The sequence below is a fragment of the Podarcis pityusensis genome, assembly GCF_964106645.2.
Source record: "Podarcis pityusensis genome assembly, chromosome: 16".
Classification (NCBI taxonomy): Eukaryota; Metazoa; Chordata; class Lepidosauria; order Squamata; family Lacertidae; genus Podarcis; species Podarcis pityusensis.
In genome coordinates, this window is record NC_138041.1 from 17,627,693 (window position 1) to 17,645,688 (window position 17,996).

At 46.8% G+C, this 17,996-nt stretch overlaps 1 protein-coding gene across 5 annotated transcripts in view; it reads right to left on the bottom strand.

The window, feature by feature from the left end:
* Positions 1-17,996, bottom strand: part of MEF2D (myocyte enhancer factor 2D) — a 143,987-nt gene that overhangs the window by 16,639 nt on the left and 109,352 nt on the right. For 4 of the 5 annotated variants that reach the window (XM_080984260.1, XM_080984262.1, XM_080984264.1 and 1 more), the window contains 3 exons: positions 8,308-8,445; positions 3,500-3,710; positions 1,786-1,842 (listed from right to left, as the gene is read on the bottom strand). In XM_080984260.1, the coding sequence (XP_080840386.1) occupies positions 1,786-1,842; positions 3,500-3,710; positions 8,308-8,445 (406 nt within the window). Of the gene's footprint in view, positions 1-1,785; positions 1,843-3,499; positions 3,711-8,016; positions 8,152-8,307; positions 8,446-17,996 lie in introns of all 5 variants that reach the window. The other variant, XM_080984263.1, reaches the window with a different exon arrangement.

Here is a 17,996-nt window from a genome sequence, read left to right on the forward strand (position 1 = left end):
AACAGGCATATATCTATATGCGTTTCACTAGGATGTGTAAAATGTAAAGTTGTCATCACACAGCCCCCAATGGAGGATCTGTAGTGCCACCTCACAATCCTGGATTGGGATGAAGTCAGGATGGGGTTGGGGAGCAAGCTGAGCAAGGCTGGCAGCCCTATTATGTATATACGTATGACATGTGTATCCATATAAACACACATTTATATATCCACCTTCCAATCTGCCTCCCCCACTGGATCCTAAGTGGGGCACCAAGGTGCAACAAAGGGGAGTGTTGCCAGACTTGCCTTTAAAAGCAACGGAAGCAGACAGCCCTTGGGAGGGTGCAGCTTCCTCGCCTTCCAGTGCTATCAAGGTGGGAGAAGCCGCACCTTCAGAAATTCTCTCTGCTACACAATTATTAAAGCCACGAGAGGCAGGACACCTTGATATATTTCATCTCAAGGCCAGGATGTCTCAATGTCCAATTAGAGCCATCCCTGCCCATTGCCATGCGACAATTAAACCAAACAAAGAGTCGTTTAAAAGGGATTCAGGCATGGTTTCTGAAGCCACCCAGAAGGGTTGTCATTTTAACAGGAGTTTTAAAACAAGGGCTGGTTTTGAAACTGACAAGGTCAAATAAAGTGATCCCAAGTGCAGCGCAGTCTCTAATTAAAACTGGCGCGGAAAGACTTGCTTGTCTGGACTCAGCCTGGTTTGGCCCTATAATGTGGGTTCCACCCCTTTCCCTCCTCTAAGGGCAGATTTCTGAAGTGGGTAATTATGTCAGCCTTGCAGATAAGTTTTTCAGAAAGTGTTTCCTAACCATTAGTCGAGCCACTGTTGCTTTGCCATATTTTTAAACTGTTATGTTATAGTTTTTAAATGAGAATATATTGTGTGATTTATTTTGTTTAATTAACTGACATAATTAACTGATTTTGGGGTGGGGGTGGGGGACTCTTTTCTGGGCAACCTTCCAGAAGTCACAAGTCAGTGCTGGGCAGGACCAGAGGCAAAAGTGGATGGAGCCACTAATGTGAAGGTTACCTCTGTAGTATGGGCTAATTTCTACACACACAGTCCCAGCTCTATGTTACGTTCCTCTGACCAAACAAGCATCCATTCCAGCCAGACAAAAAAACTCAAGGAAGGTACAAAGCAGGGCTGGGGAGGGATGTGACCTGGAGAGAGTTCTGGGGGCCAGTGAGAGTGGTCTGGAGGGCCTGAGGTTGGGGCTCTCCAGGCCAAGCTTTCTCAAGGCCCACTTTGGGGAGCATAAGCAGCTGGCTCCTAGATGCTGACACTGAAATGCATCTCTGCATGACCAGCCCTGGGAGAAAACCATCAAGAGGCCTCCTTGACTCCACTGCCATCTACCCGCTTGCGATGTGAAATTTCTCAAGCTGCTCTGTGTCACCCACATAGATCAGCAGCTCCTTAGATCAACAAGTGACCTTATGAGTCATTACACCCCAAACTGCATTAAGTTCTATTTCGGCTCTTTAAGCTTGGAGCTCCTTCCTCTATCACAAGGGCTGAAAGCTCTGCTGCTCCCTTATAGCCACAGTGCCCAGGATGCAGCTTGCACACTGACCCTGGGCTGAGTTTGCTGCGTGGGTCTCATCTACGTGGGACCCCCATTCCCAGTCACCCCCTTTCTTGTCCCTGTGCATGGAATGGCTTGGACCCAAGGCCAACAACCTTCCCACCACAATTCATCCAAGGGAAGGCTCTCCAGAACCCTTTTCCTGACATCTGGCTGTTGGAACAACAAGCTTCCACTTCACTTCTACTCACCTACTGGACTCGGGCAGGCTCCATTTGTGTTGTTGAGGTCTCCTCCAAGCATTGCCCCTAAAGAGAAGAATATGGGCAAAGAGAGTTAGACTTGACGTTCCGCCACATTCCAACATGCTGATCCAGAGGAATGGAAGAAGAGCCTGCTGGATCAGGCCAAGGGCTCATCTAACCCAGCATCCTGTTCTCACAGTGACCACCCAGATGCCTGCTGAAATCCCACAAGAAAGATTCAAGAACAAGAGAACCCTCCCCTCCTGTGGTTTCCAGCAACTGGTATTAAGAATCATTACTGCCTCCTACTGTATGTATACGCAGAGCATAGCCATCATGGCTTGCAGCTATTGATAGCCTTCTCTTAATTTATACAATCCTCTTTTGAAGCCATCCAGGTTGGTGGCCATCACTGCATCCTGTGAGAGTGAGTTCCATAGTTTAACAACAACAACAACAACAACAACCATCACCTTATTTGTACCCTGCCCATCTGACTGGGTTGCCCCAGCCACTTTGGGCGGCTTTCAACAGATATAAAAACCTTTTTAAAAATCAAACACTAAAAACGTCCCTATACAGGGCTTCCTTCAGATGTCTTCTAACAGCTGTATAGTTATTTATCTCCTTGACATCTGATGGGAAGGCAATCCACATGGTGGGCACCACTACCGAGAAGGCCCTCTGCCTGGTTCCCTATGCACTGTGTGAAGAAAGACTTCCTTGTCCTGAATCTTCCAGCATTCAGCTTCATTGGAAGTTTGTGAATTCAAGTGTTACAAGAGAGGGGAAGAACTTTTCTCTAGACACTTTCTACATGCCAGGCATAATTTTATAAACTTTTCGGTACCCATGTCACAGAATACAGTTGCTAGGAATCACAAGCAGGAGAGGAACATTGTTCTCATGTCCTACTTAAGAGAGACAGGATGCTGGACTAGGGAGTCCTTTAGTCTGATCCAGCAGCCAGGATCTTCTGATGTTCTCATCCATTTGTGAAACCAGATATGGATAATCTTTTTGGTCATTTACTATGGTCACAGATATATATGGAAGAAGTATCAAATAAAACACAAAACATGTTGACCCAACAACATTAATAAAATGCTGAAAAATAATAATTGAAATATTATATAATATGTTTTAACTGTTTTAAATTCTGAATTTTAAAATGTCGTAAAGTGCCCTGGGACCTCCTGGTGATTTATTATTATTATTATTATTATTATTATTATTATTATTAACCAAGAGGTCGCAGAGCGAGATACAACAATTTAGAATTCAGATTTAAAAACAGCTAAAACATAGTATATTCATGAGAAGAGTGCAGGACCAGAAAACACACATCTCAGTTGTCACATACAATGTTGATGTCTTAAGCTGATCTAATGGTAATTGATTTTCAATGTTCTTAAATATAACTGCTTTTAGAATGTTTTTATCTGTTTTAAAATGTTTGCTTTGTTTTTGTTTTAAACGGTCCATGTTCTTTGCTGCCCTGGGTTTCTTGGGGAGGAAGGGCAGGCTTATAAATTCAATAAATAATAATAATAATAATCTGTGAAATATCTGGTACTTGTTTTATGAATGCAATTTAATTGATGTTCACCACCAATTGATGTTCACTACCATGATACCCCCCTCCCCACTTGCCACAGCCGCCAAAGAGTTCACGGTGCAGAAACTTTTGTAAATAAAACTAGATAAATAAAGAGCGAACCTGCGCTAGCTGGCCTCTGCGGGAGGCCCGGAGAGACCGTGTTTCGCTGGAGCGTTGGTTGCTGTGGTGAGAGGAGGCGCGGGTCAGTCAAGGAGGAGGTCACGAGGGACTGGGTCACTAAGGTGCCTCCTGGGTTGCTGAACTGCAGCGTATTCTGGTTGGTCACTGGAACCGTAACAGGCATGGCAAAATTTGGAGCCGGAACTGCAGACTGAGGGGAGAGAGAGACAAGCATGTTTAAAATAGGAAGCTGATAGGAAGGGGTTTTGGTGTTAGGTTTGGCAAGCAGCATTCACAAGACCACAAGTGCATATTGGAGCCAAGGCTTCCAGCTGGATGCTTTCTGTTATCAGCCACTATCCCTGGACTGTTCCAGCAACAAGAACAGAGAACCTGCAAAGGCAGGTTTCACCAACCAGATGCCTGCCAGGCGTAATGGATGACATCTCCCATCAGCCCCACCCAGGGCTGATGGGAGATTTAGTCCAAAGCAGCTGGGGGTCACATTCACACCATATATTTAAAGCACCATGATAACACTTTAAAACGTAATGGCTTTCCCCCCCAAAAATTCTGGGAGTTGTAGTTTGTTACAGGTCCTGAGAGTTATTGGAGACCCTAATTTGCTTCACAGAATGACAATTCCCAGAGTTCCCTATGAAAAGGGATTGATTGTTCTGCCAGGTCGTGGTCCAACACTCTAAACACCACACCACACTGGTTGTCTTAAGAGGGAATGATCGTTAAACCAACCCTGGGAATTGTAGTTCTGGGAGGAGAAGTGCAGTCCCCTAACAACTCACCCTTAACAAACTGCAGTTCTCAGGATTCTTTGGGAGAAGACATGTTTCATGGTGCTTTAAATGTATGGTGTAAATGTTGCCCTTAAGAGCACCATAGGGGTTATAGTAAATTATCATTTGTTTACCTGACATGTTTTGATTACAATCTTCACTGAGGGCACCATGAAACTCAGCAATGTTTTGATGGGTGCAGTTTCAAATGGACCCCCCACATCGTGTAATAGCACATGTAAAAAATATGGGGTGGGGCCGGGTTCTGCAGTGCCCCCAGCAAAGATGGTAACCAAAATGTGTTGCCTGAAGGAACATCTGTTTAATAATGTAAGAAGAGCCTGCTGGATCAGGCCAATGGCCCATCTAGTCCAGCATCCTGTTCTCACAGCGAGCAACCAGATGCTTGTGGGAAACTCAGAAGCAGGACTCAAGCACAAGCTCCCAGATCTCCCCACAACATCAGATTGCCACTTGAGGGTGAACTGAAACCAATGTGCTCAATTCGTGCCTGCCCCTTTCCCCACTTGTCCATAGGGGAGTTGAAAAGATGCTTAGTGTCATTGAAAGGAACAGGAATGGGCTTCCTAGATGAGGGGTGGGGAACACCAGCCTTATGGGATGGTGGTGGTACTCCAGGCATCCCCACTGGGCTCACAAGAATCTCCCCAGGATACACACTCTCTCCACCCCTGCGTCACGCCCTCCCCAAGTGCTTTTGCCTTGCCAGAGTATGTCCTTGAACTGTGAAAATGTGTCTTGCTGGCGTGGACAGAGAATGGAGAAATTGGTCTGTGTGGAAACCTCTGACTTTTGCATGACTATAGCCTACTGTGGAAAGATGAGAGTTGCATCCATCACACGGCTCATCTTTTGCCTCTGGCCCACCCACTTTTTGCTTCTGCCCATGCCCACCACTGGTATGCGGCCCCCAAAAGGTTGCCCATGACGGGATGTGGCCCTTGGGGTGAAAAAGATTGCCTGCCTATTTGTATCTTAGCCAGATACTACAGAAGTCGAAGAAAAGGGAAGATGAGAGAAAGGGAAGGAGGGTCTTATTTCAGAGCACAAGGTCAGAAAAGTGTGTCAAACAATGAGGATTCAGAAGCAGCTGTTTTGGGATCTGTCAGGGAACTGACATCGGAGCTAGAGGTGGAGGCAAGGCTCCCAAGCGATGCTGGAGAAGGGCCCAGCAGGGAGAGAGGCAGCTCATCAGCTGGGGAAGGAAATCAGCGTAACACCAGGGAGATGGGGGAATCGGCGAGGGGGCTCCAGGACTCCTCGCCGGAGACCAGCGGGGAAAGTACGGGTCCTCCGCTACCCACACCCTCCCTGCGCAGAAGACTTCCGTGCAGGGAGAGTAGGAGGAGACTTGGCGTCAAACAGCTTTTATGCTGGAAAAGGTTTAAGAAACGCCCACCGACGGATTCTGCTAGCGACTGAAACAGCCACGAAGTGAAAGGCTGTCCAGACAGAAAAGGTTTAACAAGGCAACCTAGCCAGGAGTGGCAGCAACTTATGCACGAGCAACCCCTATATTTATTACAGGATCATTACCTCGAGATCACAACTCCTGGCTTAGTGGGCAAGAAGTACCAGGAATTTTCAGACATGAGTCTCTGGGTTAAGGCCATAACTCATCAGCAAAGTATTTTTTTTAAATCTCATAGCAAAGAGGGGGAAAGACCTTGGAGAGGTCCTACCATCAGAGAAGACCAGACGTTAGCCACCTTGGTTACCTCCAGATGTTGGTGGACTACAACACCCATGAACCCCAGCCAGCACAGCTGTAGTCCAAAACCTCTGGAAGGGTGCCAGTGCGGTGAAGGCTGTAATAAACAGTGCCTTGCTTGGATAGACCAAAGGTCTCACCTTGCATTAGGCAGCTTAATGTCGAGAGATCGCTCTCCTATGGAACGGCAACCAGAGAATCCCCCGAGTCTTTCTGCTCAGAAACCACATTTGACTTGCTCAAGAAAGTCCCAGGCTTGGGCGGGGCACGGCCTGGTCCATCTCTCAGAAGTGCTTGGGGATTTATTTAGTCAGCCAGGTACAAATTTAGCCACACCAACAAGGCAAATTAAAATCCTGAGAATGAGGGAGCTGTTCTTGGGTTACAGGTTAGTTTGGCCAAGGATTTGGGGTTAGTTCTCATGAGAAGCACATGCTGAACCCAAAGGGTTTGAAGCGTGTGGATTTAACGTCACACAGATTGCACCCTCTTCCTTCCGTTTTAAAAAAATGCTGCCTTGTTGGGACTAAATCATTACTGGTGCTCTGTTCTTGCTTTTTACAGGGTGATTATTTGACATGTGTGTGTTCTTAGCTTCATATGACACTTCTGAAGTAAGGATTGTATAAGGATTATTCTCCGCCGCCTCCCCTGAAGAATGGAGCCATCAAACCTCAAACAATGAGATTAATAGATTAATAAATCTTCTGTTGCACCTTTTATAGATGCTAGCACTGTCCAGCTATTGGCACTGGACCAGTTTAAATCTAGTAGCTAGTCCGCTGTTGGTGCAGGGAGCAAACAAAGCTTCAGCTTTTCCCTAGAATAGTTCATCACACTATTGGATATTGTCTTGATCCTTTGTGCCTCACTAGTGCTAGCTGCTTTGAAATCCTGTTAATGAGATCCTTTCCCCAACCTGGTGCCCTCCAGGTGTTGTTAAGACTACATCTCCTGCCGGCACAGCCATTTTCGACTACAGTTTCCCTGAGTCCCAGCCAGCATGGTTAATGGCCAGGGCTGCTAGGAGCTAGAGTCCAAGACATTTGCAGAGCACCGGCTTGAGGAAGGCTGCTCTAGTGGAAGAGGGTGGGAAACAGATAAATAGAAATGTTTAAAATAAAATAAACATCCTCATCCTACTCCTATGCTGAGGGGATAGGAGAGAGGTTTGTATTTCAGAGGTTTATACTAAGGCCTGTCCTTCAGAAGTATTTTTCAAGAGAGCATTTGCAAACAAATTCACAGCGCTGCCTAGCAAGGCCTTGGCGTAACTAAGCATCCCTCGCTGTCCAGTACCTTAGCAACAAGGTACACATTGCCTTCTGGGTGTCAGAGGGACTTTCTCCTAACCATCTCCTTTGCTTTAGGGGTGCAAATTAGCTGAGGCTCTGTGAAAGCCAAACCATGCAAGATTCCCCCCTCCATAATATTCTTTTTCCCTCCCTCATGGGTTAGGGCAGCCAACTTTTGCTTAACAAACAAAAAATCCTGGCATCTGGGCATGTTCTGAGTGCAATTCCTTCATGAAGGGAACTGGCTATTTTATATATAGCCACAACTATATATGTATATATAACTATATATGTAGCCACAACTACATTGGCTTATGGTCCTGGTACCTCTGAGCATGTGCAGAGTGCCTCACCATTAAGACAGCAAGCATGTGCAGAACCATTTCCCTGGAAGGGTGCCATCTCTTTTTTGCTGCTTCTGCGAGATTGCTTTCTTTTGTTAACTATATGAAGAAGGGAAATAATCTCAAAATTCTCCTAGCCCCCATCTTCCTCAGTTTGCTTCCTTGTGTTCTAAAACCGAGTAAGAAATCCAGGCCAGGCCATCAGCATTCAGGGCAAGCGGCTTGACCAGCGCTTAGGCCACTTCAACAGGACAGTTATTCGTATTATTAAGAAATATTGGGCAGGTTGGCAGCCCTATCCATGGGGCGGGTGGGAGGGGGAGGCGTTGGCAGGCCACCAGCTGTTACTCACTGTGAGCCTGTAAGTCTGCATCATTTTATCAAACTCCTCATCAATCTTTTTATATTTCTCTTCCGTCTGAGGCGTCAACGTAAACACGTCGTCCCCGTCAGGGCTCTCACACTCTCTATGCTTCTTGTTCAGCGCCTGTTACGTGGCCGGGTGGGGGAGGGTGGGGGGAGGGTGGGGGGAGAAGGTAGTTTGGGTTGGGAGGGGAGGGATAAATCCAACAAACGAACGAACAAAAAAAGAAAAAAAAAGAGACAATGAAGAATTTTTTGCCTGGGGTGGCGAGCTACTTACACCGTAGCGCTTGAACAGGATGTCAAGATCCTCGCTGGCTTTACGGTATTTGTCTTCCATCAGAGGGCTCTGGTCAATGGAGTCTTCCCCGTCGGGTTCTGGACTGTCGCAACCATTAAAACCTTTCTTTCTTAATGTCTGAAAGCACAACCAGGAGAAGTTTAGGTCCAGAGATAAAACCAGAGGTGGAGAGTGATGAAGAGATAGTGGTCTGGTTCACACAGACCACTAAACCATGGTTTGTTTAATAAGCAACCTCAAGCTGTCGAACGGGTGATCAAATAAACCATGGCTAATTTCTCCAACAATCAGTTTTTTTCTTGCAAAATAAACCACAGTAAAGGAAGGCTGCTGAGTTCTCATGTAACACCAAGCCACAATTCAAATAAAACAAAGGTTTGTAAGGCCAAAATGAGCAATGGCTTCAGATTGTAGTTTGCGAGCAGTAAATAAACCCTAGTTAAGCTGTTAGACAGGATTCAGATGATCAAACAAACCCTAGTTTAAGAAACCAAGGCTTAGCATTATGTGTGAATCAGGCTAGGATGGTTGCTACGATGACAAGTCCCACTGTTATGACTGGCCAAGTATATTGATGGCAGGAAGGAGTGGAAGCCACCATGTAACTGGATCAGTTCAGATGCCACCTTGACCATGGCTTGTAGTAACTACAGGTTTTAGAACTCCGGATCACAGGCTGAACTTCCAAACAAACAACAGGCAAAACAGGTACCATGGCTTGTCTGTTTTCATTTTCCATCTACTTGACACTCCCATATTTAGGTGCACCAACCCTGGAGGGAAAGTCTGACAACAGTAACTCTGGTTTGTCAGTTCACATGTGGTGCCAAACTAGGGTTCATATAAAACCACTATTTGCAAATTCCCTTCACAACGCCATATTTTATTCCAGTTTGCTGAGCCATGGTTTGTAAGCATCCTACATCAGGGTTTGGAATGAGGAGAGCCAAACTGAGCTGCTTCAGATGTTTTGCAACCCCAAACTACAGTGATTCTAGCTCTGAGGTCACCACTGGCTTCTGAAGCAGCTAATAGCAGAGCTAGTTTGAACCAGGGACCATAAATCTCCAGAGGTGGAATTAACTGGAGACTTAAGACGCTGATACTGGGGATTTGCAGTGATCTTAGATTTCCAGAATTACTCAAGCACTAATGAACTGTGAGAGAGGATTGCACTTTTCTCTCTCAAGGGTCACCTACCACTATGAAGAAGAGCAATTATACATTTCATATGCATGCTGGATCTGCATCATTAAGACCGGGCTCGGAGAGTTGGGGCAGAAAACCTCCATCAAATACCGTGTCTAAGAAGTTTTGGTTCCACGCGTGGCAGCCAATTTGAAGATTGCTTTCCTCAGCCACACTTAATCATTGTATTTTCAAAATACCAGAAGCAATTAGCCCATATTATGGGATCATCACTTGCCAATTTCTTTTAAAAAGTCAACGCTGCAATGTTTCCTGGAAGTCTTGGGCTCTTTCCATGCCAATAAGAAACTGAAAGGGGCATGAGTAAAAGAGAAAATATAAAGTTCTTCCCCGCCCCTGACTTTCCTAACTACGGTAACCATTTTAGCTCAAAACCCAAGTGAGCAGTCTCTGTGACCAGGCCAGCCACTTGTACCTCACCAAAGAAAAAGAAATGCATGAAAAATGCATATGCTAATATAGCTGTATAGCTGAAGATTTGGAAATAATGGGTTATATCCAACATTAGTCATCCTCAGAGTGGACCCACTGAAATTAATGAACGTTATTAATCAATCCCTATCCCTATTTCCTCTTTCTCTCAGCAGTTTCAGAAATGGGGCTAGGAATCATTTTTAGAAATGGAAACCCTGACTGCTTTTGTCTCAGCAGGAAATCTCAAGGCCCAATGAAATGAATGGGCATGATGGCGCTTCTCCATGCGCAGAACCCATTGATTTCAAAAGAGGTGGAGCCCTCATAGAGCTCCAGTCCTCAGAGTGGTTCAAAATTCAGTTCCTCTTCCCAGGGAACTCTTGGGACTTGTAGCTCTGTGAAGGGAATCGGGGGCTCCTAACAACTCTCAGTACCTTATACAAACCACAGCTCCCTGGATCCTTTGGGGGAAGCCATGACTGTTTAAAGTTGCACAATACTGCTTTAAATGTATACCGCAGAATGATCCTAATACTTTGAGAAGAGACGTGGAAAGCAATGGATTTATACAAGTTTATAAAATGATGCAGGGATAAAGAACAGATAAGAGAAGGGACTTCTTCACACGGCACAGCGCATGGTTAAGACAGTGGACCTCACTCTTGGAGACACTGATGGCCACCAACTTGGATGGTTTTTTATAGAGGGTTAAAAAACTTCATGGAATATAAGGCTACCAGTAACTACTAGCCACCGCTCTGCCTCCACGGTCGGAGGCAGCAAGGCTTCTGAATATCAGCTGCTGGAAGCCACCGGTGTGTGTGTGGGTGTGGGTGTGTGTGTGTGGGTGTGGGTGGGTGGGTGGGTGTGGGTGTGGGTGTGTGTGTGTGTGGAGAGGACTCTTGTGTTCATATTCTGCTTGCAGGTTTTCCCATGGGCATTTGGTTAGCTACAGTGAGAACAGGAATTAGACTAGATGGGCCACTGGCCTGATCCACCAGGCTCTTCTTATAGAGTGGTACCTCGGGTTAAGAACTTAAGTCGTTCCGGAGGTCCATTCTTAACCTGAAAATGTTCTTAACCTGAGACACCACTTTAGCTAATGGGGCCTCCCGTTGCCGCCACGCCGCCACTGTGCGATTTCTGTTCTCATCCTGAAGCAAAGTTCTTAACCTGAGGTACTATTTCTGGGTTACAGAGCCTGAAGCGTCTGCAACCTGAGGTACCACTGTATTTTTATGTTCAGGTTCAAGGAGCCAGAGACTTGTGTTGTTTCCAGCAACTGGGAGTCTGAAAAGGAAGACTTACCAAGGACCACACTCCAACCAGAGCTGCTACCCGCAAGGATTGCTTGCTCTTGAGCAGAGCTGTGACTCCGGGTTCATACCCACATATGAAAGTCTTTGCCCTTCAGTCTGACCTGGTCCTGCTTGCAGGTTTCCCGCAGTTATCTGCTCAGCCACTGTGAGAACAGAAGGCTGGGTTGGATGGATCCATTGGCCTGATCCAGCAGGCTCTTCTTATGAATCTTCAGCACAGAAATTCAGATTGTAGGCTCCTCATCAGAATCATCTCTCCCTCTCTCCACACACCTCCATTTTTAAAATTGCTCCTGTTACTTTGCAAACCACCACAGAAGACTGTATGAGAGCCAGTTAACAACCGTCCAACTTCTGCAGCTGTCTGTCTTTCTCTGGGCACAAGGGACAGCCAGTGTTTGGTAGCTCAGCCTGGGGCAGCAGATAAGGGCTCAGCCATGTGCAACGCAGACTGCAGATTCCTTAGGCCCTGCTAATGGGGCCTGCCACTGGCCGGGTCTCTGAGCAGCTGGCTTGGAGTCGGAAGGAGGGAGCTCCGGCCGGGCCGATCCAGCCCATTCCAGCTGGCAGTCACTACAAGCAACATGCTCTGCTACAGAAAGACGCAAAGTACTTTTATGTCAGTAACCTGAGCAGAGTGTCAACACAAGCAAAAACAAAGCAAAAGAAGGGGCAGCCTGCCATTTCCTAGATCTCACCACATGGGAATTTGGGGGGCTCAGGGGCTTTTGTTAAGGCAGCAACAGATATAAGACCATATGGACACCAGAAGAATCCTGCTGGGTCAGGTCAATGGCCCATCTAGTCCAGCATCCTGTTCCCACAGAGGCCAAACTTGTAAGTAGGCCCGAGTAGAAGAACTCTCTCCTCTCTTGTGCATCCAGCAACTAGTATTCAGAAGTATTACTGCCTCTGATTGTAGAAGCAGATCATAGACATTGTGGCTAGTAGCCTTAGCCTCCAAAACTTTGTCCAGTCCTCTTTTAAAGTCATCCAAGTTGGTGGCCATCGCTGCCTCCTGTGCCAGGGAGTTCCACAGTTTAACAACGTGTTGTGTGAAGAAGTACTTTCTTTTCTCTGTTCAGAATTTCCCAACATTCAGCTTCATTGGATGTCCGTAAGTTTTCTCCATGCCAGGCATCATTTTATAAGCGCCAACCATGTCGCCTCTACCTCACCTTTTCTCTAAACTAAAAAGTCCCAAACGCTACAACCTTTTCTCATAGGGGAGTCGCTCCATCCCTCTGATCATTCTGGTTTCCCTCTTCTGAACCTTTTCCATCTCTACACAGCTTGTGCAGTGCATGGGGAAGGCCCAAATGCAAATCCCTGCCCAGCCGTGAGCTAGCAAATCTCTACCTTTCAGTCAATCCTCCCTTACAGAGAGGAAGTGAAATGAGGATCACTCTAAATCAGGATTCCCCAAACTTGGGTCTCCAGTGGTTTGGGACTCCCATCATTCCCAACTAGCAGAATCAGCAATCAATGATGATGGGAATTGTAGTCCAAAAACAGACCAAGTTTGGGAAACCCTGCTCTAAACCATGGTTGGTGAACTTCAGGTCTATGGGCCAAATGTGGCGTATCCCAGGCATCTCTATGTGGCCCTTGGGAGTCTCCCCAAGGTCAAGCCTCTTCCCAGGCCACACCCCTAACCTGATGCTGTCCGACCCCTTCCTTAAGTGCTTTTTGCCAGGCTGGAATGTGTCCTTGCACTGTGAAGTTGCCTCTGAACGTGCCTGGATGGAGAGAGGGGTATGCAGGATTCTCTGAGTTGTGTGTGGCTTAAGTGTTGCCTACTTTCCAAAGGCAAAATTTGTGGCTCCATCCACTTTTGGCCACGCCAAGCACTCCGATGAAGCCTCTAGGAGGCTGCTCATGAGGAAACGTAGCCCTCAGGCTGGAAACAGCTCCTAGACAAACAGGGGCTGCAGAATGTTCTAGTGCTTGGATGGTGAGGCTCTTTGAGCACTCGCAACTGCTCTGGCACCCCTGGGGTCCTTGGTATCCCATGACTGGATTCACACCACACCACAGGGGTGGGGGGTTGACTTGTTTCACCCTATGTCACCACCAGGCACCTGCAGTATGTGGCTAAAACAGCCGTCCGGGGCACCCAGAGAGGAGAGCACAGCCAGGCCAGGCCACTGAGGAGCCCCTTCTGAGCCACTGGGTCCTTAGGCCAGGGCCTGACCTGGGCTACTGCTGGCACCAGGCTTTTGCTGAAGTCAAATCCCCTCAGCCATGAATCCACTGGGTGACCTTAAACAAACCATCTCAAATCTTGCGGAGAAGTAGGATATAAATGGATTAAATAAATCTCTCAGCCACGATCCTCATCTGTGATAAGGGGATGATGACAGAGGGATGTGGGGTGGGGAAAGACTGCAGTGGAGGGTTGGTGCTTTCTTGCCCTGTGAGTGGGCTTCCTGGAAGAGGTATCTGCTAGCCACTTTGGCAAAGGGTTTGCTGGCCTAGATGGTCTGACCCAGCAGCAGAATCTTGGATCTTTGCAGGAAAAGGCTTATATAAGCTGACAGAATTATTCGTGATAGCTAACTTCCACGTCCCGTTGCAGTCTACCACTGAATACCAGGTGCTGGGGAACAAGCCACAAGGGATGGCCATAACACCCTGCTTTGGGGAGAATCCCAGAATCCTCTGTCTGACTCTCTGAGAGACAGGGTGCTGGACTAGACTGGAACTTTGATCTGCTCTAACAGAGCTCTTTTTATGTTTCTATTCTGGCTTCCCTTACCGGGTTGTAGAAAGGGTTCCTGCAGGCACCCTTTGGGCAAGTCATCATTGGATGGTCTTGCCTTAAGTGTCCAGATAGTGGATTCAGAGGTGGCACAAGGGTAGAAGAGTCAAGTGGGTATAGCCAAGGAGGCCCCCAGCATTTCAAGATCTGTGAAAGATCTCTGAAGTGGAGGGAGGAGATGCAATCTTAGAAAAGGTCAAGAAACACTGGTGTAATCAAATTAGAAGCTGAAGCCAGCAAAGGACTCATCAAGTCTTGAGATAATCAGTCATGTAAAAAAGAAACCCAAGAAACAATCACCTAAACCAGCTTTCCCCCACCTGGTGCCCTCCAGATGTTTCGAAGTACAATTTGGGCTTTTAGAATGGTGACACTGACCCTTTGCAATTCCTCTGTTATCTTTTCAGTGCCTGATGAAGACCTTTGAAAAGCCTTTTCAGGGGGGATCTTCATCCAAGGCTGCAGCTGTATTGGAACTATTCTTAACTGGTTTTAGAAGTTTGTATTATTTTTATATCGCCTCCCTGGCCTCCTTTGGGAGGAAAGGTGGGTATACATTGATAATAATAATAATAATAATACTTTGTTTTTACACTTTTATTGTTTTATACTTGTGATTGTTATATTTGTCTAATTATTCTAAGAAACACAATATACAAGCAAATCAACTCCCATCAGCCCAGAAAGCATAACCATTTTGGATTCAAACTCCACGGCAACACTGGCTGGGGAGTTGTAGTCCAAAACATCTGAACTACACTAGGCTGGGGAGGGCTACTGTAAACAATTACAGCGGCTCTAGAATCTCCTAAGCGCACACCCACCTGTATTTCAACAGCCAATGCTCTCATTTTACCAAAAGTTGAAATAGGACAATCATCTCCCATGTTCCGGACAGGGCATTTGTTTTACAGTGATACCTCTGGTTATGTACTTAAATTGTTCCAGAGGTCCGTTCTTAACCTGAAACTGTTCTTAACCTGAAGCACCACTTTAGCTAATGGGGCCACCTGCTGCCACTGCACCGCCGCTGCGCGATTTCTGTTCTCATCCTGAAGCAAAGTTCTTAACTTGAGGTACTATTTCTGGGTTAGCAGAGTCTGTAACCTGAAGCGTATGTAACCTGAAGCGTATGTAACCTGAGGTACCACTGTATTTTTAAATCGGTCTTCCATTTGCTTAGCACTTTGTGCGGAGAGCACAAGCCCTAATTGTCAGTGGACTTCTCTCTCCTCCTTCCACTGGCCCTACATCTCAGAACGGAAAAATAATAGGCAAGAGCAAAGCCCCGAGAATTAGCTATGTGTAACATCACGGCAGCTGCAACCTCTCGCGTGTGAGGCAGATGAGAGCCTCCTTTGGCTGACAAACAGCGGTGGAGGTTGCAATAGGGAACCGTATAAGAAGCGAAGGGCAAAACGATCACAGGAGACAAAGTAGGTCGGATATTTTTGGGAAGAGAACCACAGAACCAGAGGCCTGCTCATGGCAGGCCTAGCCCTGACCCAGCACGGGAGATGGACTCCTCAGAGGATGAACCCAACATGGAGAGACACACAACCAAGGACCTTGGGGAGCCGGCAAGGTCCCCCAGAACCAGCATTGAGTATCCTCCTGAGGGAGTGTGGTTAGAGTGTGGTCTGGGAGGCCACACCATGTAAGGCCTTCTTTTTTAGACTCCCAGTTATTGGGAACAACACAAGTCTTTGGCTCCTTGAACCTGAACACAGAAACATGAGAAGAACCTGTTGGAACTAGCCAATGTCCAAGCTAGTCCAGCATCCTGTTCCCTGGCCACCCAGATACCTGGGGGGAAACCTGCAAGCAGGACCTGAGCACAACAGCACTCTCCCTTCCTGTGGCTTCCAGCAACTGGTATTCAGAAGCATTACCACTTCTGAACCTGGAGGCAGAGCATAGCCATCATGGCTAATAGACCCTCCATGAATTTGTCTAATCTATCCAAGTTGGTGGCCATCACTACCTCCGGTGGGAGCAAGTTCGATAGCTGAGCTATGTGCTGTGTGAAGAAGCGCTTTCTTTTATCTGTCCTGAATTTTCCGACATTCAGCTTCAGTGGATAAAGATAAAAGCAAATGTGTTTCATTTGCATGAAAGGTGCAAGGTGTGGGATTCAGCTCTGCAGACTCCAGTGAGACTCACTGAGAATAAACATACGTGTCAGGCTCACAAAGGGTGCAAGAATTGGCATGAAAAATCAGAGCCCAGAAGCCTGTGCTCAGTTAACATCTTTGGAGGCAGCCTCACATGGTAAACCACAGAGGGTTCCTCCCAGTGCCAAGGACTCAAAGCATTTGGAGAGTTCATACCGTGAGGAGGACAGGGAGACACTATTCCGGGTGCTGGTGATGCTTTTGGGCCAAGACAAATGTGTTCAGTATGGTACACCAAGAGAAGTGAATACCACCGGGCAAAGGAATACATCAAAGGTCGGGAATCTCAGATCTGAGGGCTGAATGTGGTCCTCTACCAGGCCATGTTCCTGCGTCAACCCTGCTTCACTCCTTCCTTAGGTGCACAGATGGAGGGAATAGTACTTCCAAGTACCAGTTGCTGGAAGCCACAGGAGGGGACAGTGCTCTTGCGCTTGGATCCTGATCCAGTGTTTCCCACAGGCACCTGGCTGGCCACTGTGAGAACAGGATGTTGGACTAGATGGGACACTGGCCTGATCCAGCAGGGCTTGTCTGACATTCTTATGCTTTGCATGGCTTGTATGTGCACATAAGCTGTGATAATGCCTCTAAGCTGCTTGAATGAAGGAAAGAGGTAGGTGTATGCGTGTGCAAAAACCTCCTAACTTTTCCATGGCTGGAATGCAGCCTATTGTACCAAGGGAAGAGTCACGTCCAAAATCTCAGAAGCCCACTACACAGCACCTTCGAGCAGGGCTTTTGGCGCAGCTGCCCTTGTCCTGTGAAAAAGCATTCCTGTTGAGATATGGCAGATGCACACTATCTGTACTTACCCAAAAGCAAATGAAAGCATTTTTGTTTCAACAACCTTTTCCAGCTGGGTGGAAAGGCATTCACTTTGAACTGTTTTAAAACCTGTTTTCAAGTTGCTTTTTTTTTTGCTGCTTTAAAAACTTTTAAAACCATTTTTAATTTCTCTATAAATCGCCTTGAAGCAGACATGTAAAAGGCAATTCATAAATTAATCAATACTCCATTGCTCCACCCACTTTCACCTCTGGTCCCACCCACCAGTGCCATGTGGTTCCCGGAAGACTGCCCATACTGCTTTTCACAGGCTGAAAGGGGTTCCCAGCTCCTGGCCTACAAAGCTGTGGTCCATCCAGCCTGAAAATGTATGCGTCTCAGATCTTGCCCAGCTCAGCCCAGCCAACCAAGATCTTTTGAACTGAAGGCACTGTGGGTTAAACACGGAATCTTCCCCATGCAAAGCAGACCCTGAGACACAACGGCTGGGCTCTGGGACATTCAAGTATCATTTGCTTCCTCCCATCTATTCTATCCTAGGTGGCTAGCAGTGGAATTGAACAGCAGACTCTGTGGTCTAAAGAGGCCCACCCTGCCGAGGCAGTTGGCATCCACCCTGACTCCAGCTGACTACAGGGGATGGGCAACACTCCCTGCTGACAAAGGCATAGGCAGTACGGTGCAGTGGTTCGACATCAGGGCTGAGGAAACCCAGGTTGTCAAAACCCCTGGACAATTGCCAGAGAAGGAGGCCTCATGGTTCACAAAGTATGACAAAAGAACTTCAGTTAAAAAACAGCATTTTGAATTGATAGTCATTATTTTTATCTTCATATATTCCATCTGCTGCAAATCAATGTTAATGCAATATATAGATATAGGAATGGACACGCACACACATATATTACAAACAATGTATTTACTGCAAAAATATGCGCAAACCTGGTAAGAAATGTGCTCCTTGCACCCCCAAAAGGCGACCCTCCCTGGAATGTCTACTCC